Source organism: Pieris napi, chromosome 6 (genome assembly GCF_905475465.1).
Source record: "Pieris napi chromosome 6, ilPieNapi1.2, whole genome shotgun sequence".
Taxonomy (NCBI): Eukaryota; Metazoa; Arthropoda; class Insecta; order Lepidoptera; family Pieridae; genus Pieris; species Pieris napi.
The window spans coordinates 3,186,388-3,209,226 of NC_062239.1; the positions used below are offsets into that span (position 1 = coordinate 3,186,388).

Here is a 22,839-nt window from a genome sequence, read left to right on the forward strand (position 1 = left end):
AATTGGAGTTTTAAAGGCCGAAGCCACGTCTTAGGTTTCTGTCTCGACCATTTTTTTCTTAACACCCTCACCCCTGACTCCTGAGTCTAAGCCCCATAGACTTAGTATATACGCCAGTATATACTAAGTCTATGCTAAGCCCAAATCCAAGAGTCAAGACGGTTGTCATCTTATTTTTCGTCATGATTACTATAGTATATATATTGGGTTATAGTCATTTGTCTTTTTAGTTTTTCGTAATTTTCACATTATTCTGTGGCGGTATCTCGTTCATATAAGTACCTACTATTTTGTATTTTTGTTGCAATTTGTGAATTTAAGTTAATTTTCTCAAAATTATTTGTATCAGCGGTTTCTCAAAATTATATATAAAATTTAGGAACAGTTTACATTGTACTATTTAGATGTACTTGCTTTTGATTGTCATTTTATAGCCATGTATTTTGAAAATGACTTCGAGATAGAGGTTTTCAACCATTCTCATCTATTTCAAGTTTTAAGCGGAGGAGTTTGTTAGTATTTTCATTTGTTCTCTTTATTTGCTGTTCATGTTTTTTATTTCCTTTTATTATAGTCGAGTTGTCTTTTAGGTGACATTGCATCAAGATACGATAACGTTAGAAGTGTACCTACACACACAGAAGATGGAATACCCATCAGAAAACTATATGTATCAAATCTTCCTGCAAAGGTAACTAAAGTATTTTTAAGTGACTTTTTATATTTATAGAGAAAGCTATAATTTTGATTATGATTGTAGACTACCCGCTCAGAGCTATTTGGCATCTTTGCTCCATATGGTTTTATCAAAAGTTGTTGGTTGAGGATGGGGGATAGAGGCCCAAATAGATCACCAACTCCGACATATGCATTTGTTACATTCAGCAATCCTGCAGATGCCCACAAGTAAGGTTTTTTATTTTAGACACAACATGTACATTGTATTCTTTGTTTCACTATTAACTATCTTGACTTTGTTTATTATTAGGGCGCTGTTGGCTCCATTTCATGAAAAGCAGCTTCGTGGTTACAATCTACGTATATCCCCAGCTGACAGTTGGCATCAACCAGTAGAAGATAGTGAGGGAAGAGTGCACTGGAAGCCCCTTGGTGAAAGAACTGATGCCAGATTATGCCCTAATGATCTTGATCAGCATCCTGGTTGGTATAATTTTTTTTTTTCAATATATAGTTATAATGCAATTTCTCATATAATAATAATTATTATGTATCATGGAGATAAATCATTTGGGAGTTTTTGAAAATAATTTCTAAAACAATTTTTTTTTTAAATTTTGACCAAAGGATCTGAGGTGTCAATTGCTGGTAGTTCAGCAAATCATGATGGTGAAACCAATTCTCAGGTAATCTATTTTTAAATTGTTAATGCAATATGGTACAGTAAAAGTACTTATTTCTATTTCTTTTTATAGTTTTGCTGAAGTATGATGTGGTTTACATGATATTCCTGTGACTAAGATGTTTTTTTTAATGTAAAAAATAACAATAATAATAATTCAGCAGTTAAAATGAATAAGTAATGAGTTTTTTGTCAGAAGTAGTCCAGCAAAAAAAAAAACGTGTGTTATGAAAAATTTTTCATAATCCAAAAGGCAAGTAGGTGATAAGCCTCCTGTGCCTGACACAACAACAAATCAACTTTTTGGGTCTAAGAAAAGCTGGTTTCCTCACAATTTTTTCCTCCACTGTTCAAGCAAATGTAAATTGAGCACTTAGACAGAAAGTCCATTGGTGCACAACTGGGGATCTAACCTACAACGTCAAGGATGAGAGTCGTATGCTGAAGCCACTAGGCAAACACTGCTTATAATAATAATAACAGCTAAATAAAATATTAAGTATTCTTATAATATAATTAAAATTTCATTCACCATGAATGTTTTTAACTTATATATTGTAGCTTTTTGTTGGAAAACATGAAACAGCTGAATAAAGACTGGATGTGAATGGAATCTGCATTTAAGTTATTTTAACTATAAAGTAAATAGCCAGTGTTTTTTAGATATGGTCTATCAAAAGAACTAAAAGGTGCTGAAGAGTGCTAGATTTTATTTGACTATATATTTTCTGCGGATAAGCTTTGAGGTGGATTAAATTCTGTGAAGCTTCACTTGTATGATGAACCTTTTCTTGTTAAATAGTGTTGTTTGTGTGTGAATGTGTTTTTCAATATACATCATGATATGTATGTATGTAAGGCATTACCAAGTAGTTATTAATATTTAATTACAGAAATCGGAAGAGGATGATGACAGTGATTCATATAATATACTGAACATTCTCAATCAAGATTGCATGTCACACATACTTAGCTATGTACCTGTACTGGATTTAATTAGATCAGAAAGAGTTAGCAAGAGATGGCGCAATATGATTAATGAACATTTACAAGGTAAAAACTACTTTATCTATTTTAAAAATAAAAGTATTATTCTATAATAAGGCGAATATTGACACGAAAAACGTTTCGTGACCACCCAGTGTCTCTTTATATACCTAAAAGTTACCATTATGTGGTGTAAAGTACTGGAAATAATATTAACAATAACGCGTAATTCAATCCCCGCCCCGCATCGTAACATTTTACAAAGGACCCCCTCTCCCAAAATTCGTAATACTTGAACGCTTCCTTATTGTAAAAAAGTTTATTATAATTTAACCAATACCATATACTATTTTTTACACCCGTAATATGATCTGAAAAAAAATTACTTTCATTATTAATAATACATATTATTCATGTAAAAAATCTTGGTGTTTAAGCCTTAATAATAAAACCCCTCAATAAATTTGGGACATAAAACATGGAACTAAAATTGATTATTATTAATAATAGTTAATATTCAATTACTTTTAGCCATTGAAATATTCTTTGATGTTTCAGGTATACGGACATTTAAAACTTCCTGGTGGCGTGCTACCGGAATTCGGCTTACCACAGCAGTATTGCGTCGATTACTGCAGCGATTAGGGGGCTCCCTTCATCATTTGCATATAGATCACAGCTGGTCTGCACTCAATGACCGTACAGCTCATACAGTGGGCAAGTACTGCCCGAACCTTGAAAGTTTAAAGGTAATTTTTATAGAGTTATGATTTTTACAACTGTTCTGGAATGTATCTATATAAATTTAAGATAATTGTGAAAAGACTTTTTATGCTTAGTGGTTAGTTAAAATGTTTGAGTTACCTTTTCTTTGTGTGATGTTTAATATCTGAGCATTTCTGAGCATTTTGTTTTTGTAAGTAATTTTAGGTGCTCAATGTGTGATCATGGTAATGTTAAAGTTAATATTACTATTAGTAATTGTGTATTTATTTTGTGGTACAACAAAATAAGTTACATATTTCATATAGTTGTTACCAAACAAATACTTCGATTAATTTAAATACAAGTTCAAGTATTTAAAATGATAATATTTCCTTTTATTGAAGTTATACTTCTTTAGGCGCATTATGATGCGATATCCGATGCGCGCGCACCGAGACACAAAATTAACAGAATGAAGTTGCCCACGGAAGATGCTACGGCATTGGACATAATTTAAAAACAACATTCGAATAATAATATAATTTATGTTACACTTAATGTAAGAGAATAATAATAAATATTTATTTATTTAATTTTTCGAATGTAAACTGAACTTTATTGACTATAATGACTCCTTTTCCAGTCTTTGATTATTTAATTGTAATTAATTATTTGCATGCAATCAAAAACTATTTTTAATAATGCCAAAGAAGTATAACTTCTTACGCGCGTACATGAGTACACGCACCTTTTTTTTTAATGTCTCAATTATTTATTTCTGTAATTGCAGGTTGTTAGTATGAACACAAAAAATTGGAATCCTCTTATATATGGCTGCAAAGAACTTACAGAGTTAACATTTGTTTCCTGCCATAAGGTAAATATACCCATACATAAATGTTGGATTACGAGTAAATAAAATTTTATAATTATATTTTTTTTATTTTGGGATAGTTAAAAATAATATAATTAAAAAAATATAGTATGGTCTGGCAAGGGTTGGACTAAAGCGGGCCATAGACGGACCGCATATTGCAGTCAAGAACGACTGCAATATGAGGTCGCCGCACGGCGATCTGCAGTGTCCATACTAAATTCATATTCGCAATATACGGACCGCCCGAGCAGTTCCTGAGCAAACCGCATATTGCAGTCGGTCTTGACTGCAACATGCGGTCCATCTATGGCCCGATAAGACTTAAGATTACGTCAGCATATTTTGTTCGAAAGACAGTATTGAATGTTCAATCCCTAGAGCGTTTAAACCACTTTTGTCTGCACTGATCTTAGAGATAATTTTTTTTTTTTTTAAATAATCCTACATTTCTTTCTTATATAAGGAATGTATGCAATGCATAGACCAAAGTTGAAGAATTTTAGTTGAACTAACGAATCGGCACTTAGTTTGAAGTCATCTTAATTTTATTTCTATTTCAGCTTACTGACTCTAGTTTAGTTCATGCCGTTAAACCGGAATCAAAGGTGGAAAAGATAAGTGTGGCAAATAATTCTCATGTAACAGGCCTATTTCTTAACATAACCCAACCGTCTAAACTCACATCTCTATCGTTTTATAACTGTTATAGTCTTCAAGGGCCAGTTTTGTGCGTGGCTTTAAATATCCTACCAAATCTGACCACCCTTAAGCTTGACTTGTGCCCGATATATGTGTGGAAAGTGATACCGTTAATACTAAATAAATTGCCGCAGTTAGAAGAACTATCACTCAGAGAATATATGACGGTGGGTGAGTGTGTTATGCAAGTCAGTACGGATGAATTTTGCAGTTCCTTTGCAACTTTGAAGAATTTGAAGCGACTTCATTTGAGTAACAACATATATGTGTCTAATAGTGTGTTGAAGCAAGTGGGACAGACGTGTCATGAATTGGAATATCTCAATATATCTAATTGTAATTCCAAATTAAATTGTGTGCAACCAGGTAAGTTATTATCATTCCCCGCCGTTTCAGCCTTTTTGACTATAAAACGAAAAAAAATCAAAGTTCTTAAAAATTTTGTATTCACTCTTTAATTCACTTTTATAATATGTATATACCAATCGTTTCTACAATTGTACATTTTAATGGTTAACAAATGGCAAATTATATACGTATTAAAACTTGGTTTTTAATTTACACGTAAACTAAATTTTTCTGACTAGTTTGCAGTCATGCAACTCAGTAAAAAGCTAAATTTTTAGATTTTGGTAATATTGTAGAGGAAAGATTAGATTGTATGTAATTGAACTCTAAAAGTACTGAAACAATTTAAAAAATCTTTAATGTATCGTTAGGTATGTTAACCAAAAAAATAATCATGTTGATTTATTTTGGTTACCATATCTATGTCACTATACGATTAATAAGAGCGGAGTATCTTTTGTTCTTTTCTATTAATTAAAAAAAAAACCTAATACTTCGATGGGATTTCTAAACTAAAACAAAAATAGTGACGCTGGCCACGGTTGTTCTTGACCTCAGATGTCATCTGTGATAAATAATCAACTCACTGTGCCTAATACACGCCTTACTGGTTTCCTTCACTATACGAGCGGTTGTTAAATGCGCACATAAGTCCATTGGAGCACGACCAACGAAAAAAAAAATACTTACGTGAAATTTATTGATTGAGAAAGACTTTACAATATTAATCGTGGGCGAAACCAGAGGGCACAGCTAATTATAAGTAAAACAAACCCGTTTTTAAGTTCTAATAATACATTTTTGATATTCAAGGAGCTGGCGATGAAGGTGTTATTGCGATTTGTTCTTCATGTCCGAGTTTAACCTACTTGGACGTGTCATATCTTGCGGGGTTAAGTCACACAGGCCTCAGATCAATTGTCAAACTTAAGTCCCTACAAACATTAATATGCCGAGGAAATCCAGTTGTCACAACCACCCCGTTCATTGATATTGTGGAAAGCTGTTATTACCTCGAAGTAAGTTGGTGTAATCCTTAACTGCTTTATTTAAATGACTAGATTATGAGGACTTGGTTTTAAATCTAGTGGGTCAGAAAATTCAATTTGCTTTATTGTGTTAGCATGTTTGATACGCAGGTGGGGTTTGAAATATGCAATTTCGATTTTTCATTTCAATGGTGGCCGTAGTTCGGAACACTGCTCTCGTGGTACGGTCATGTCGCATACCATCGCAGAGTTATGGAATTAAAAGTGCCCATACACTTTTACACTATGCTTGTTATTCTTAAAACAAGAGAATCAGTGAATTGCATTCTTTTAGTTAAACTAGTCCCTTTCTGTCAAATTATGTTCATGTGATGAAAAGAGATAGATGGTCGATTTAGGGTAGTGAAGGGAGTAATGAAGTTAAATAATTATTTTTCTGAGGCTACTTTATCTAACCATGCATATGATTCAAAGTATTTACGGTATGATGGAAATATACAATGTACAGTAGACATAATATATTATATTTCTTAGCTGGGGAAAATTATTTAAAACATGTATATTAAACAGATTAAGTTAATTTATTTGCTTTGCAACTATATAAATGTTTTAGGAGCTTGATTTATGTGGGTGCAACAATGTGACTGAAGAAATTATACCTCCGTTAATAAAATCAGTTGAAGCTCACCCGAGAAAGATAGTCACGAGATTAGCTGGCACTGCAGCATATTTGGAAAATGAGGAAAATTTAGAAGACAGTGAAAACCCTATTTTACCAGCGGTATGTATAGTGCAGATATAATTTAAATGTACATGATAGAAAACCAACAGTATTTGATTTATAATGAATTTGGTAAATGTGCCTATATAATTCAACAAACTCAGATTTTGAATTTTTATGAACAAAATAAAATTGCTATTCAACATTAGTATTTTTTTATATCTGGCGATGTAGTAAACTTATTGTCAGTTCTTAATCAATCAAAATGTCAATTGCCAAAACTAGCCCTTTTCATAAAGCAAACACTTATAGTAATGTTTACTTGTCATTTTGTGTAAATTTTAGTGAAGTGAAAGCTTAGTGAACATTACTTGAAAGAGTGAGCACAAAGTGATTTGTTTATTGAAGTGTAATTTTTCTATGACAGTGGCACAATCGCCGTGATACACTAAATATCGATTTTAAAGACGACCGTTGCGACCCAAGATTACGTCCCGACTTCACTGATGACGTATACGATAATAGATCTGATGGATCCTTTGAATATGGGTTTGAGCAGGACGTCTATGAAAATATTATTGCCGAGAGTAAGTTGCATCTAGAAACATTTTAATTTTATTTAATAACTAGCTGACCTGGCTAACTTCGTTCCGCCCAACAACCTTATAATATCGTTGTTACTTTAATTTAACTTATTTTAGGATTTCATTAATGTTAAGTATTACATTAATACAACTTTTTTGCAAATACAGAAATGTTTTATTGCTTGCCATTGCGAAAGAAGAATGGCAGTTTTACACATTAGGCATCTTCTCTTTAGCGTCAATATGGCGATACTGCATGTTAAGCACTTTCTGATATCCAACATCTTTTGATCAGGATCAAAGCATGGTTATGCATCTCCTCATTCACCTCAAGATCGGAATTTCTTGAACTGACACGAATTCGACGTAAAATGATGCGTAGTTTTGTCAACAGATGGCACCATATGGTTTTTGCATTCGTAAAATTAATTAATTAATTTATTGTTATTCGATAACTTATCCGATATTTTATTGCTTATTCTGCTATTCGGGACGGAAACAAATCCAACCAATCAAAAACCATGGCAATCGGTCCAGCCGTTCTCGAGTTATAAGTGTTGTAACAAACACGACTTTCTTTTATATATATATAGAAATAGATTATGATTCAGATAAAACTTCGTCTTGCAATTGTTTATTTTGGTCACAAGAGGCAGAAGTTAAAGGCAATGACGTTACCTCAAGCTTAATCACGTGACCATACAAATTTGTTTGGCATTAGTGAGTCACGTCTGTCACGAAGTGTTTATACCTCACACAAATTTTTGCTCGAAGAACAATCATAAACAGATTAAGATTAAATCTCACTTTATGTTGTTAACGTAGAAATGTATGCTGTAGAGCTCGGGACAAAATTACAAAATGGTCACGTGACACCGTTAGCTAATTACCATTCCCATACAAATTCGCTTAGTCACAAATCGGCGGGGGCTCAAGCCACTGGATGCCATTCTTGTAAAATAATTCAGATTGAGACTAGACAGGAAGGACTAATCACTTATTTTTCTTAAATTGGCCACTTTGCATTTTTGTACTACCCCCCTATCAATTGTTTATATTTCTCTACAAATTTGGTTTAAACACCTCGGTTCGGTCACCTACGGTTTTGTCATGCTGTTGGCGTCTCTAAGGATGGAAAGTTCTAGATTTAAAATTTTTCTTTGTTTTCGACCTGATGAGTTCAAAACATACTCACAATACTAAACCGATTGACTGGCATTCAATTTTCAGTTTTAACTGTGCGATTTAACAGTCAAAACAGGTTAATAGGTGTGTAGAACAAACAGTTGAACTGTACAGGTTTAACTGAATCTAATCAAAATATGAATAGATAAATCTGTACAGATAGAACTGTACAGTTAAAAGTGAGAGTGTGTAGTCGAAACTGCGCAGTTTTGTCAGTTTTGTCACAGCAAGCGTGAAGTGAACACGTATCGACCTTGCTATCTGCCTTTGCGAAAACTTATCGACCATGGCCCAACGCTGGAAGAGTTTATACTACTATACCAATCGGAGCCTTCGTTATGGAAAATCAAGAGCAAGGATTATCATAATAGACACGCGAGATAGCTACTCGAAATAGATTCTAAAAGTAATAAATTATTTTAACACACACATTAGCCCTACGATCGCTAAAGCGTCGTCTATGGAGGGTATGGTGATAAAAACTGAAAGATCGTATATTTTTACTTGATCGTGTGTAGGCTGTATGGACCTACGTTTTAACTGTACAGTTAAATCTGAAGGTGTGTAGCCCGCTTAATGCTTCTGAGATAAATCAAATCTCAAAGTGTCAATATGGCCAGACTTCTCTGGATAATAATCAAGTCTCTTTAACTTCAGTTAAAACAAAATTACACTTATTCATATTATATTTGTTAGCCACTTACTATAATGACTATTATTTTTCAGTGTTTTCATCAGACGATGAGATGTTCTTAGATGATGATCTGGATTATGAGGCGATTGATGATGACCTGTTCGATAATGGATTTTTCGTAATTCCTAATTGTCACGAAAACAATATATAGTTCCTTCGTAATTTGAAGACACAAAAATTTTTTGTTACAATTGCTTTCTATCAAAGTGAAGATTTTTTTGCATTTGCTTTTAAGTTTGTGTTTTTTATTTTGTTTTTTAGGAATAGATAGTACCATGTTATACTGTCTTATAGCTTGCTTATAATGAACATAGATAATAATAACCTTATATATAGACAGTTGTTAATAGTTGTACTGGGTATGTTAAATTGTCAAGTTCAGATTCAAGCAATGAAAGAATTACTTCTCACTATTAAGACAATTTTGGTAACATGTGTAATTTTAGTTCTCATTTCAAATGCTTTATTTAAACTTTAATATTTTTTAATCAACTAGAAAAATGTTTTACTAGTGAATAAACTATTTTCTTTAATGAATACTGAGTCTGACGCGTAACTGTGATTAAAGTATGCCCTTTCACGCAGAATTGAATAATTGGCTTCCATTACCCATAACTTGTAATAAATATTTTTTTAATAAAGTAATACCGTGTCTATATACCTAGTAATAATAATATGCAAAGTCTGAAACATTGTGATAGATAAAATTGTTCATGTAACTTCATGTTAATTTATCTCAATGCTGGTATTATTTTAATTTTGTATAGTGTAAATTTAATGTTATAATAGTTAGTACATCAGCTTCATTGTAAGCTTGTTAAGTTACACCCGATCAAATAGTTTACACAGTTAAAAATGTTTTACAATTTTATCATACATTTGCTACACTAAACAATGGCTTACAGATTATCCATTCCTGTAACTTTATAAAGCAACAGCAAAACTACAACAATTGAATAGTGAGAGACATTAAGGGTGTTTGTTTATCATCCTAATTGGTATTAAGTATTTTGAACAACCCACAAGGTTGAATGGGATTTAAAAAAATTATCTGTGATGAATTAAAAAAAATATATTTTACTAATACCAGGTGATATTCTATACTCCATATATTGTGATTTGATTCACTTGTGATTTCTGTTAGGTGTATTAGGTTCTTTTAGTTGCAGTATATTTATGAATTTTTGAGCTTTTACTATGTTGTGATCAACAATTGTTTACTTTTGTATGGAGAATACTTTTTGTTTCACATGGCCAAAAATCATTTAGAATTTTATTATTTTTGTAGTGTTTTTAAAAGAATTGAACTTGGTTTGTGAGCTAATATTTTCTTTTCCAGTTTAAATGTTGTATAAATACTTGCAGAATTTTTTTTTATTACATTTCAATGATAATAGGAGTTGTCATTTATTTTCTTATAAGTTTACCATTACAATAGATTTAAAGAGATAAAATTGTTTCAAAAATATAAAATCTTTGGTTTTATTAAGTAGTAAGTTATAAGTTTAAAACTTAGGCATTCACTATATCCTAACATTTAATTTTGTCTTATAGTATGTTTTGCAAGTTTTTTGTACTTCATTTGTGAATTAGCATACAGTATAAAAAATAAAACATCTTTTATTGCAGTTTTTTTTATATATCCTAATCTTTGCTATCATAAACACAACAGCTATAACATCTAATCTTTAACATCAAAGTTTGTTGTTTTAATGAAAATATTCCACCATCTACCCATAATACCAACATCAGATATTTTTGACAAAATTGAGGTATATTTGGGTTGTAAATAAGAGCAGTGCGCTTTATACAAATCACACCCATCATTTAAATCTGTGGTATACATAAAGGAGACAATACCGAAACTTACATAATGTAATACTCCTTCATTATAACTTTGTTGAATGTTTCTCAGGTGGTCTATTGATTTTGTATTTCTGCAGTCTTCACTTACTAAAATTACTTCATTTGTAATACTTTTCGCTTTATCTTTATAATCTGTCTCTGTAGGATTGTTTTTAGCCAAAAAATAAAGCGTAGTTAAGCCAGTGCACCACTTTAGTGCCTTCCGTGGATCATCTTGAATATCTGTCCGTAAATCTTGTAACATTTGTTTATAATCGATAAATAAATTCTTCCAGTAATTTGCCAATTTCTCTATTATAGTACCTTTCAGTTTTTCTGGAAATACTAGCCGATTTTGCAGGTTAGTAACCAAGCCAGGAGTTTTCTTAAGTGTTCTTAACATTTTAGGGACACTAATATATATATTGAATTATATTAAGTTCTGTTCATCAATATAATTCAAAAAGGCATGCTATTTGTTTACATAAATATTGAAAAATTAAATAATATATTACAGTGTTTTACTTTACTACCTGAGAAGATTCTGTCTGCTGTCACCAAATTTTTTAATTCGGCTGTCATAATTTGACAACATATAATATGAATTATGAACATAAGCGGATAATATTCTACAAGACACTGGTCACTGGCTAGTTAGTATATTAAAAGGGGTTTCTACTCAAAAATTTATTATAGTCATTTTACTTTGGCTAAAATTATAAAAAAGGAAATCACAATTCACAAGTAATTCATGATTTCGTTAAGTGAATAAACAACAGATGGAGCTTACCGTATAGCGTAGCTCCATCTGTTGAGTTCTTGTTGAGTTTTTTCAAAGGCATAAATAAGTTTATTATTACTTAATACCTTTCAAGACCTCTTTTTTACTTTAGTAATATTGAAGATGAGGTAGGGTGGCAGGAATATGCTTCCCATATTTTAAAAATGTCTATTATCTCATTATGTGGTCCTCTAATGGAGCAGACACATCTCAGGTCCTCTTTTATTGATATTTTGAGTACATCGGCAAGCAGCTATGTTATCAACATTTTATACAAGTGTTACTTTATTGTTTAAATAGAAACAAAATTTTATTTGTGCACATTTTATTGTGTGACCTACCTAAAATCTACACTCTATAGATTCGACATTCGATATCCTGTTCGATAAATTAAATCACTGTTTTTGTGTTGGACGTTGGTATTTATAATTTAGACGACTCATTGGTCTAGTGGTACCCCTGACTGCGAATCCATGGGTCCCGGGTTCGATCCCCGGCTGAGACAAACATCGATGTGATGAGCATTTGGTGTTGTGCTTAGGTCTTGGGTGTTTAAATATGTATTTATATGTCTATCTATCTATAATATGTATGTATATCCGTTGCCCATAACACAAGCTTCACCAGCTTAGCATGGGACTCGGTCAATTGGTGTGAATTGTCTTAAAAAAAAAAAAATTATAATATTATTACTAAAAACTTCGGTAAGTGCTATTTTTTATAAAGGTCTTACCTTTATAAAAAATCTTAATAATCATACTACGAATTAATTCAGAGCGAATACGAATTACCTAACAGAATTAAACTGGCGCGCCGTCTTCGTCACTAATTAAAAGAATATCAAATAGTATAAAATTAAATGAGATAGGTATAATTTTAAATAGCCTTTCTTATTATGACGTTAGACAATTACAACTTACAATCTAGTCTTGCGCTGTCAAATAAGTATGTCTTACTTCCATACGGAAAACTAAGCTAAATAGGTCCTGAAAGTAGATAAGTTCTATGTAATTAAAATATGTAGGTACTTTAATTGTTTTTGGCACACGTTCTAGAACACGGGCCTTATAAATCTTGCTATTTCTAAATTATTATGAGTAGGTAAAAGACTTCGGCAAATATTTATTTGAATAAATTAAAGGTAACAAGTCAAAGTCCCATTTCGTGCCAATATTTCGTGTAAATATTTAGTAAATTTTGGTTGGAAAATTTTACCCTTTTCTTGTGGGTAAAGATCCACTCACACCCTTGGCTTCTCTACGCTTACGCGACGCGTCATAGATCTTCATTTGGAGTTCCTGGGGTAGAGGCATTTCTGATGATTCAGGTTTTTCTGGTTGATTTGGCTCAGCTTGTCTCATAATCTAAACAGTACAATCATTTTATTTTACGTACAATTTTTTTTAAATTTTGTACAAAATAGAATCCAACTATAATTATGAATTAGTTTAAACATAACTTCAATTTTGGTCAAAAGTAAAAAAAAATATTTAGACTTGGAATGTACAGAGTGGTGAACAATGTTGTCTGAAATCATAAGTTAAAAATAAAAGCCAAGAAAGGTAGTGATTCTAGCGGTGGTTATTGTGAGTGCGAAAGCTTATGCAATGTAGAAGATGAGTCAATTTTAATCAAAAAGTTTACTTCTAAACCTCAATCTCAATCCACGTCATCTCCACACTCGCAAAATAATAATAATTCACATAACACATCCTCTCAACCATCAACATCTTACATGGAAAATTCAAATAATATCTCTCAACACTCTACGCGAGAAATTCAAACAACACCAAAGCTACAGTAACCAATACGGACTCCCTTTCGATTGGTACTAAATATGTTCCTACTGATGTTTCCCCTTATTCAACGTATACAAAGTTCACTTGACGACGGGACCATTCTCCATCCTATAAAATTTGGCAATTTTTTAAAGCAGAACAAATTTAATAATATTATTCCTGGAAGTGTTAAGCGTATAGGAAGAAACAGGTAGTTTGATTTATGAACGATGATAAAGACGCCAATAATTTTCTTAACTGCAATCTTTTGGAAACGAAAAAGTGAAAAGCCTTTATTCCCACTTTCAGCGTAACAAGAATGGGTCTAGTTCGCGGGGTCCCTGTAGATTGTAGTGTAGAGGAAGTTTAACAAAATGTATCAGTACCTATTGGCTTAGTTGGGAAAATACTTAAAATAAGACGTTTGAATCGCAAGGTAAAATTTATGACTCGGTTTCTTGAAAACCCTCTGAATCAGTATAACACTTATAACACATTTGATGGGCAAGTTCCAACAAGGATTTTCATGTGCTATAATGCTCTTCCAGTAGAGATATATATTTACCCTACGATACAATGCTATAAATGCTGCCGTTATGGTCATACCAAAGTTCAATGTCGTTCTAAGACTCCAATATCTTATAACTGAGGAGGTCAACATGCAGGTGTATCATGTGACAGGTCAGATGAAGATCCTCTGTGTAATGTGTGAAGTCGAAGGGTCCCATTCAGTGACAGATAAGTCATGTCCAGAATTTGTGAGACAGATAGAAATCAAAGTTAAAATGGCTCAGAGCTGCATGCCTTATGTCGAAGCCAGTAAATATTTTCCTTCTGTTAAGCCTTCATATGCAGAGGCATTAAGTTCAACAATTCCGGAAGTTCAAAAACCCGCATATTCTTCCGCAGCGAAGTCTGTATCTCGAAATAATTCTACTAATCCATGAGGGATTATTATAAATAGAGAGTCTTCTTAAAACCTCGCTCTCCTCCTAAACCTCGACATGGTTATGATCGGGTTGCTCATAATTATGTATTGAAAGACTTCCAGGTTCCAGAGCCTAAAAATGGCAATGCTCTGGTTGGTCACAAAAATAAAGAGGAAGAATAATCTGTCTTAGAAATGATACTAGCATTATTAACTACTTTAATAAATTCAAACTTAGTGAAACCGTCCCACGTTGCCTCTATTAATGAAAAAGTTAAATCATTTAATGTTATTAAAAATAATGGATTGCAAGATAATTCAATGGAATTGCAGGAGTGTTGTTCCACAGAAACATGATTTAATATATTTGATAAATAAACATTCTCCCGTTGTTGTTGCGTTATCTGAGACGTGGTTGAAGCGAGAATACCTATTTAGGATCCCAGGATATACCTGCTTGCGTGATGTTAGATTTGATGGCCATGGTGGCGTAGCATTACTTGTCAGGAACTCAATTAATTTTTCTGAAATAGCGTTTTCTTCATTAATCTCTAATGATGCCATTAATATTGTCGGCATGAAAATTGATAATATTTCTTCGTATTGTTGATAGTAATATTTGCGAGTGTGGAGAAGATATTGGTGACCTCGACCATATTTTCTTTTCTTGTTCCCAATATGACCCCACCTCCTTTCTGAATTCCTTACAATTATCTACTTCATGTTCCGTTTCCGACTAAAATCTCCTGCCTTTTACTTTATCCTTTATTGTATTATAATGTATTATCTTCTTTCATAATCAATAATAATATTAAGATGCAATATGTTTGTGTACATATTTTGTTTTTAAGCAGCTTATCCCTTTATTTCCTTTTTAGGCCAGTCATTATAGACATTCGAAATCGAAAATTTGATAATAATTCCAAAAGTTTTCAAACTTCGGTCAAGTGAATGGTACATTGGGACGACAATAAATCTCATTTTGCAACCTTGTCCGCAGTCCGGAACATTGTTAAAATTGCAATTAAATTAATTTTTGCTGTATGGTCGTGAAAAAAATTCCAAAAGTTCTGCAAACTTGGGGAAGTTTTCGATATAATATTTCATATCACGTATAAAATTTGCAACCAACAGTTTTAAGGGTAAAAAACGGTTTATCTCGATTTCCGGCAAAACTAAAAGTCCTATCGAAGAAAGTTAAATGGCAAAGTTGTAGGTAATAAAAAGATCTAAAACTTTTGTATTTACACATTTTTCACATAACCTCAAAATTGGTGTGAAAAATTCAAAAAACCAAGTTTTTGGTTTTTTATTTTTATCTTTTACAAAAATTAATTTTTTTAAACGAAATTTAGTGAAAACTTACCTTATTATGTCCCAAATATACTGTAATTTATTTGATTAAAAATATTTATTTTTTCACCTTATTTTAAATTAATATCGAAAAAACACCCTAATTTTCAATCGAAAATTCTGACGTCAAAATTTCAGCTTTTTTCAAAAAGTTGGAGTGCTTTCAGTTCGTTGAAATCTCTACTTTCCTATGGTAAAAATATATATATATATATATATTACCATAGTAAATCTTCTCAGAAAATGCAAAACATCGTATGCAGTAACGCCCAGACCCGTCATACCCTTCCCTACTTCTCTATGAATCTTCTTTAAATTATAATTAGATGCCTATTTATTACTATTTTAAGATAACTTTGCCATTTAACTTTCTTCGATAGGACTTTTTGTTTTGCCGGAAATCGAGATAAACCGTATTTTACCCTTAAAACTCCCCCCCCACCCCTTCCCGACCTCAGATCGACCGTAATTTATTTTTCCTTTCTTTTTGAGCATATTCCCCTGCTTTTCTAATGGGTTTCATCCTACTGTAAATTTTTTTCGTTTCAAAAATTATCGGCACTGGTCTATAAGTGTACGGAACATTTTTTGTTATTTATTTTATTTTCGATATATCTGTCAAATTTGCAGAACTTTTGGAACGTTTCCCTTCAGTTTAATAAAGAAAAACATTAATTTTTAATAACAAAAAATGTTCCGTACACTTAGGTTGGTTGCAAATTTTATACGTGATATGAAATATTATATCGAAAACTTCCCCAAGTTTGCAGAACTTTTGGAATTTTTTTCACGACCAAAACTTATTTTTAACAATGTTCCGGACCGCAGAGCAGGTTGCAAAATTTTATAGTTTGTTTTAATACCACTCCCGACCTTACATCAAAATTTGAAAACTTTTGGAATTATTATGAATTAATTGTCTTGACTGACTGGTCTATTTGATGTCTTTGTTTTCTCGCGTGTAGTTTCCCAACCTTTTACTTGACTGGCATAAAGATAAAACTTACCATAATATTAAAAAAAAAAGTTTAATGATTCAGGTAGTGATTAAAATAAACATTGTAATCTTTAACTTACTCTTGTTAAAGGACGTAAAGACCTGTATTCAGAATCTTCGTTTTCACGTCCATAGCATGATGCCAGCACTACTATGAAAACCAACAAAGACAATAAATATACCAATTTCATTTTCAAAAGACTTTTGAGACTCAAACCAAATCATCACATATTTATAACGCTGGCGAATACAATTAATTTTATCTCATCTCATAGCATTCTTTTGCTACAAACAATACTTCAATTTCCTGTGGTGAACAAGTATAATCAGTGTGATAAATTAATGTCGATAAAATTAATAAGCTATGTCCGCAACAGATAATTATCACGAAATGCAACTTAACCAGATATGCAAGTGATAGGTACGCGTAATATTATACTTTTGACGCTTTTTCACACAAAAAGGTTCTGAGTAATTTATCCTTGCCTAATATTCATACCAATTAAAATTTTGCAATAGCTGCTAGGTAAATTGACTTGAATTCTAAAAAAACAAGTTTAAATCTATGTATTATAATAGATATACCGTGATTATATATATTTATATGTGTATATGTTCTATATTTAGCGCTCATATCAGTAAAAAACGAATAGTTATTGTAACGTTAAACTTACTTACATATACAATGGTGGTCGTATAATTAGAAACACTACCAACGGTCCTTGACATTTTGTAAGATACTTGAACGCAACCGTTTTTATTTTTAAATTAAATAATAAATAGGACAACAATATGTTCAACAATTTATCATTTATTATAAAAACAATATAAATCCCATTACACAAGTTCAGTTTCAATATTACATTATGGACAAACATTTAAATCAGTTTTAAGGTATGAACAATAATGGTCAACCAATTAGAAACAACAACAAGAAAGTATAAAAAACAATATTTTTTTAATTTTTAGAAATTACTATTGTTATTTAAGAAATAGCTCCTATCCACAGCCTACCAATACAGTACAATCTCACTAATCTGGCACTTCGATAGATCGGCACGTCCAATAATCCGGCACCCTCCGCCCACGCCTCCCTCACCCCTCTATACCTGTGCGCTTGGTCGCTGCGTCGTCGACTAGCAGTCTAACCTCAAAACTTATCACGTGCACGTGCTAACGTATTTGTTTTTTTTCAAGTGAGAATAGTTTATAGTTAAAAATGACTCTATGAAATGCTTTATTTTATTTATTACCTATGATTTTTTTTCAGTATAATCCAGTAATCCGAACATTCCAATAATCCGGCACCCTCCGGTTTTTAATAGTGCCGGATTAGTGAGATTGTACTGTAGTTATAATTAATATTATGTGGCGTTCCCTTATTTTAAATAACAGCACTGCAACGACGTGGCATTGATTTAATCAATTTCATAATTTTTCTAGGGGGATTGAATTCCATGTTTCAACAAATGCTTCATATAGTTCTTTTGACTGTTATTACGTTTGTTTATAACTTTCCTATTAACAATATACGTACCAGAGATTTTCTATCGAGTTTTAATCTAAGATTTTCTATCGGGATTAAAACCCAGTCTAGTTAAAACTAAACCCAGTTAGTGCTGGCCAGTCTAAAACGGATATACATACGCTGTTCGCTAAGGAAACATTCGAAACTATTGGCCGTGTCCTAAACACAGTAATTGTCACGCTGAAAGATTCAGATTACAGGCAAATGATCGTCCGACTAGGGAATCATTGTATGCTTGTACAATCAATCTTTCGGACGTGTCAACTTCCACCGGAAAAACAGCCCCAAACTTTAATGTGCTTGACTATACTCCTTGTGTAACTAACTTTTATTTTTGCCCATTTTTAACAAAATTAAATTTTGAATTGTTTCAATAATTGAAAAAGCCAAGAAAGAAATGTTATTCTCCAATTTAAAAAAAAAGCTATGGATGCTTTTAAAGGATGTTTTTAATTAAGCGTCCAAGGGGCGAGTATCAGAAAATGAACTCATTACATCTGTTGAGTAATAAAATAAGAGTTTTTTCTTTGAGTGCCTATATTATTGCATGATTATTAATTATTGAATGTGTACCTATATTATTTTTTACGAACATTTGTACATTGAAGTTATTCTTTCTTTATTCATAAGAAGTGTTTCTAATTAAATCACTACCATTGTATATATAAATATAATATATTTATATTTTTTTTTATAAATATATTATAACCTTTGAAATCTATAATAATAGACATGTAAGCTATAAATTAAAAAAAGTATAAATTGTTTTATGACAAACACAAAGTGACAAGACTTTTTTCATAATGTTAATTGTTAAGTAGTAGGTACCCTACATAATATAATGTAGTCTATGATAGGTATAAGGTACCTTCCGTTTAAATTTGAATAACCACCATTAGTTAATGAGTAATGTAATGTTCAAACACTTAAAAATTATTTCCTGCCCGTTTTCTTTATAATTCAGTTAATATTGTGTTGCTGGGAAGCAGAACTAAGGAGAACGCTTTGTTGATACATTAAACGAAATAATGGAAAAAACTACACCCATTGTTGCAGCTAAAGCTGGGATCATTTCCAATGGTCCAAAACGCTTCGGGCGAGGTGCTCCGGAAATTCCACCTGCTTATAAGAATGACAATATATGTTTTTGTAGTAGAGACAAGGCAATGGTTTTCTGTAGAGCTTGTGGATTTTATTGTCACGGAAGAATTCGCATAAGATGCAAACAACATCCACGTGTAAGTTACCTAAGCCTACTTTTTAAATGTACTGACAACTTTTAGTATCTAAGTTTAGTTTATTATGATGCTCCTTTCATTTACCATGTATCACTTTTAAATATGCGCGATTTTTTTTTAAACTCTTTATTATGACGACCTTTAGATTTACTCTTAAATCTACATTTAAAACGTTACCACTGATATATCTATCAAATAGGTTTTAAAATAATATCTACCTATAGTAAAGTATATCATATGATAATGGGTTAAAAATATTGTTTCAGGTAAGCTTCTTATTGGATATCACTGAATGCCCTCGCTGTCACTCATCAGTGTTCTTGGAAGAGCATTGTGAATTTTAATACTTATTGTTAATAAGACAAGAATTTTGTTTCTTTAATAGTCTTAGGTAGGTTTACACATTACTGTTTATGTTGAAGAATTTTTTTGTTTTTTTATTAATTATAGTTTATAAAAGGCATCAACTGCCACAATTTTGCACTATAAAAGTGGGTTTTTATAAAAAAAACATGCTTTTTATAGTAATAGCAAAGACACTAGTCTATGATAGTGAGAGACAGATTTAATAACCTTTAGTCCGAGAGTCTTAGCATAAGTTCTTAGTTGATTAAATGCAACAGATATTATTCAGTTTTTTCAATTCCATCCTAATTCTAACAAGTTATGGTATTATTATATAAAAATAATGTACACCAATTGACTATTAACCATATTTAATGTTCTCTATTATAATTAAGACTAGCTATGTACAACATTACATTTAATAATCAAATGGAAAACCAGCTAGGTATATCACTTCTATCCCTGTTGCGATCAATATATTGTTTAAATGTTTTCTTTGTTTCTTCTAAAGATTTCAAATCATCCTCTACACCACCTTTCTTTTTTTCAAATATGTTGGGAAATTCAAATGTTGTAGTTTTAGGCTAAAATAAAGTTTAATTTAAAAAAAACTGAGTAAAATATAATTTTAATTTGTGTAAAGTATATAAAAAGTAAACTTATATCTTAGAAATTTGGAGATCTGTTTTGTAACAGATTACTTTTAAAGATAGTTACATATTAAAAATTCAACAGAAAACTTGCAAAACTTTTGACTAGGAGACAATAATATTTAAAATTCTTACAAAAGATGTTTCTTACCAAAGTAACAAATGCAGTCTTTATATCATCATCCTTGACAACATAACCTTTGCCAATATCCTTTCTGAATTTCCCAAGTGAAATTTTTGTTCTAACATGTACTACAGGTACATTGTAAATCTTCTCTAAATAGTTTTTTATATCATGTTTAGTCATTTCCATAGAACATTGAAAATGAACAATATTTGGTTGTTGCCGAGGAGGTGGATGTACTAATTTCATCCAAAAATTTGGTAAAAATACACGAAGTTGTGGGTTGCCCCTTTGATAAATTGGATACCTAAAATAAGAAGTAAATAGACGTATAAGTTATATAAAGAACATAAAAAGCTATTTAATAATAATTCCAGTTACCAGCGAGTAGACATTTTATGGAAAGGCCGTGGGTGGTAAAAAATAGGTGCAGAGTAAATATTTTTGGATTTAATTAATGTATTTTATGTTGTATAGGTAAATATAGTAAATAATTAAGAATGTTTTTTTTTTGTTAGGTAATAGGTTATATTTATTTGGCGCTGGCCGCTGCCTATAATGCGAAATGCAGTAATGCTACAGATAAAACTAATATCTGGGCCAACAAATAGCTTTTTCCATAGATAACATCACGTTGGTGTTCAAAGGATGAAATGTTGTTTTAAATGTTTAAAAGATGGAAACCGACAGATAATGTACATATAGATAGCATCTGTGTATCGAAAAAACCTAATTATCCACTAAATAAATCCAAATTTAGAAACTGAATAAGAACTAATTTTTGTTAGAAAATCGATTTAATAAACATATGTTAATATGTTCACTGTAGGTAAATAGCATTAAAATAGATATGCTAACTCGTCGTCAAAGTTCTTGTTGCCACAACCTAGTAGGGAAATATTTAGTATACCACTCGTATGTATATACCACTCGCACTGTGAATGCTACGATTCGAAGTAGAAGTTCTATAGATGTTACACCTAGAAAGATCTATTGCACATCTGTATAAACGTATATAACACATCTCATTCATCTGTATTCTGTGATTGAATGGTTATAGGTAAAAATACAAATATGTACGTATTTAAACAGTAGAAAACTTCTCTTAATCTGTGAAAGTAAGTATTAGTTAGAAAGATGGCGGTGGCCTTGTCACCCGATCAAGAATTGGTAAGTTTTAAAACGACATTAATTTTGCGTCTAATTCTACTTGTTTTTGACGTTTATATAATAACTTTCGTTTTATTGTTATTAGTTCTACATTTCAGTTAGGCGAGTATATAGATACCTTATCCAAATAACTTGCTGACCATGTCATCAGTGTTTGTTTTGATTTCCTGTTCAACGCAATTTGATGACACCTTATGTTTAAGATTATATCTTTATATTTTTAAGTCCAGATTTACTTAAAATTTCGTTTAGAAAATCGATCAAGCGAAACATAAAATGTTTTTTTCATAAGTAATGTAAATCTTCAGAAATTCGCTTTTACTAATTAAGTGCTACTAACCGCCTACAATTTGAAGTTATTGCATTTTCACGGTAAAGTTTTAGTTATTGTTGACAAATGGTTTACTTATTTAACAGATTTTTTTGTTAAACTTATAGCAACAAATTATCATTAAAAATTGTATCCCACCTATTGCCATTATTACTATATTTTTATATGAATTACACTCAAAAAGGTTACCTAAATGCTGTTTATTATATTTTAAGCAAATTTCGGTATTTAATAAAATAAAATAAATTTTAATATATTGAATGAAACTTTTATGATTATAAAATTATATAGGACTATATGTTATGAGCCATAGATTTGAGCAACTAGCTACTGGTATATAAGTGTAGCATGTGTAAAAATTATATACACATGGAAAATTTGTACAATTTTACTAATAGTTTATAATAATATACATAAAATATTGAAAGGATTAAGGAAGCAAAACTGGTTAGATTAAAAAAACAGGAAAAATGTTGTAAAAGCTGGTCCTGAGATTCTTTGTTTTTTAAAATATTTAAATGAAATGTACATATTATTTATAAAGAGTAATTAGGATTGTTAATTGTATTTTTGCTTGATAAAAATTAGAAAATTGGTATATAGAACTTAAATTAAAGAATAA

General features: G+C 31.3%; 4 protein-coding genes across 4 annotated transcripts in view; 2 read left to right on the forward strand and 2 right to left on the reverse strand.

Annotated features, from left to right (window-relative positions):
- Positions 1-179: 179 nt before the first annotated feature.
- On the forward strand, positions 180-10,777 carry LOC125050135 (dynein regulatory complex subunit 6-like). The gene is made up of 13 exons (XM_047649760.1): positions 180-512; positions 591-691; positions 761-906; positions 989-1,161; positions 1,306-1,364; positions 2,254-2,413; positions 2,906-3,096; positions 3,843-3,929; positions 4,490-4,994; positions 5,790-5,995; positions 6,579-6,746; positions 7,114-7,273; positions 9,182-10,777. The coding sequence occupies exons 1-13, from the start codon at positions 437-439 to the stop codon at positions 9,298-9,300; spliced, it is 2,151 nt and encodes a 716-aa protein (XP_047505716.1). The 5' UTR covers positions 180-436; the 3' UTR covers positions 9,301-10,777.
- Positions 10,754-11,565, reverse strand: LOC125050137 (mitochondrial import inner membrane translocase subunit Tim29). The gene has a single exon (XM_047649762.1). It carries the CDS (start codon positions 11,395-11,397, stop codon positions 10,831-10,833), a length of 567 nt encoding a protein of 188 aa, XP_047505718.1. The 5' UTR covers positions 11,398-11,565; the 3' UTR covers positions 10,754-10,830.
- Positions 11,566-20,296: 8,731 nt separating this feature from the next.
- Positions 20,297-21,307, reverse strand: LOC125050557 (probable 39S ribosomal protein L23, mitochondrial). The gene is made up of 3 exons (XM_047650481.1): positions 21,098-21,307; positions 20,744-21,023; positions 20,297-20,526 (listed from the first exon to the last, which is right to left on the reverse strand). Exons 1-3 carry the CDS (start codon positions 21,109-21,111, stop codon positions 20,368-20,370), a joined length of 453 nt encoding a protein of 150 aa, XP_047506437.1. The 5' UTR covers positions 21,112-21,307; the 3' UTR covers positions 20,297-20,367.
- Positions 21,308-21,737: 430 nt separating this feature from the next.
- Positions 21,738-22,839, forward strand: part of LOC125050555 (tyrosine-protein phosphatase non-receptor type 9) — a 38,761-nt gene continuing 37,659 nt past the window's right edge. The window contains exon 1 of the mRNA XM_047650479.1: positions 21,738-21,886. Coding sequence (XP_047506435.1) covers positions 21,854-21,886 — 33 coding nt within the window. The 5' untranslated portion in view covers positions 21,738-21,853. The remainder of the gene's footprint in view (positions 21,887-22,839) is intronic.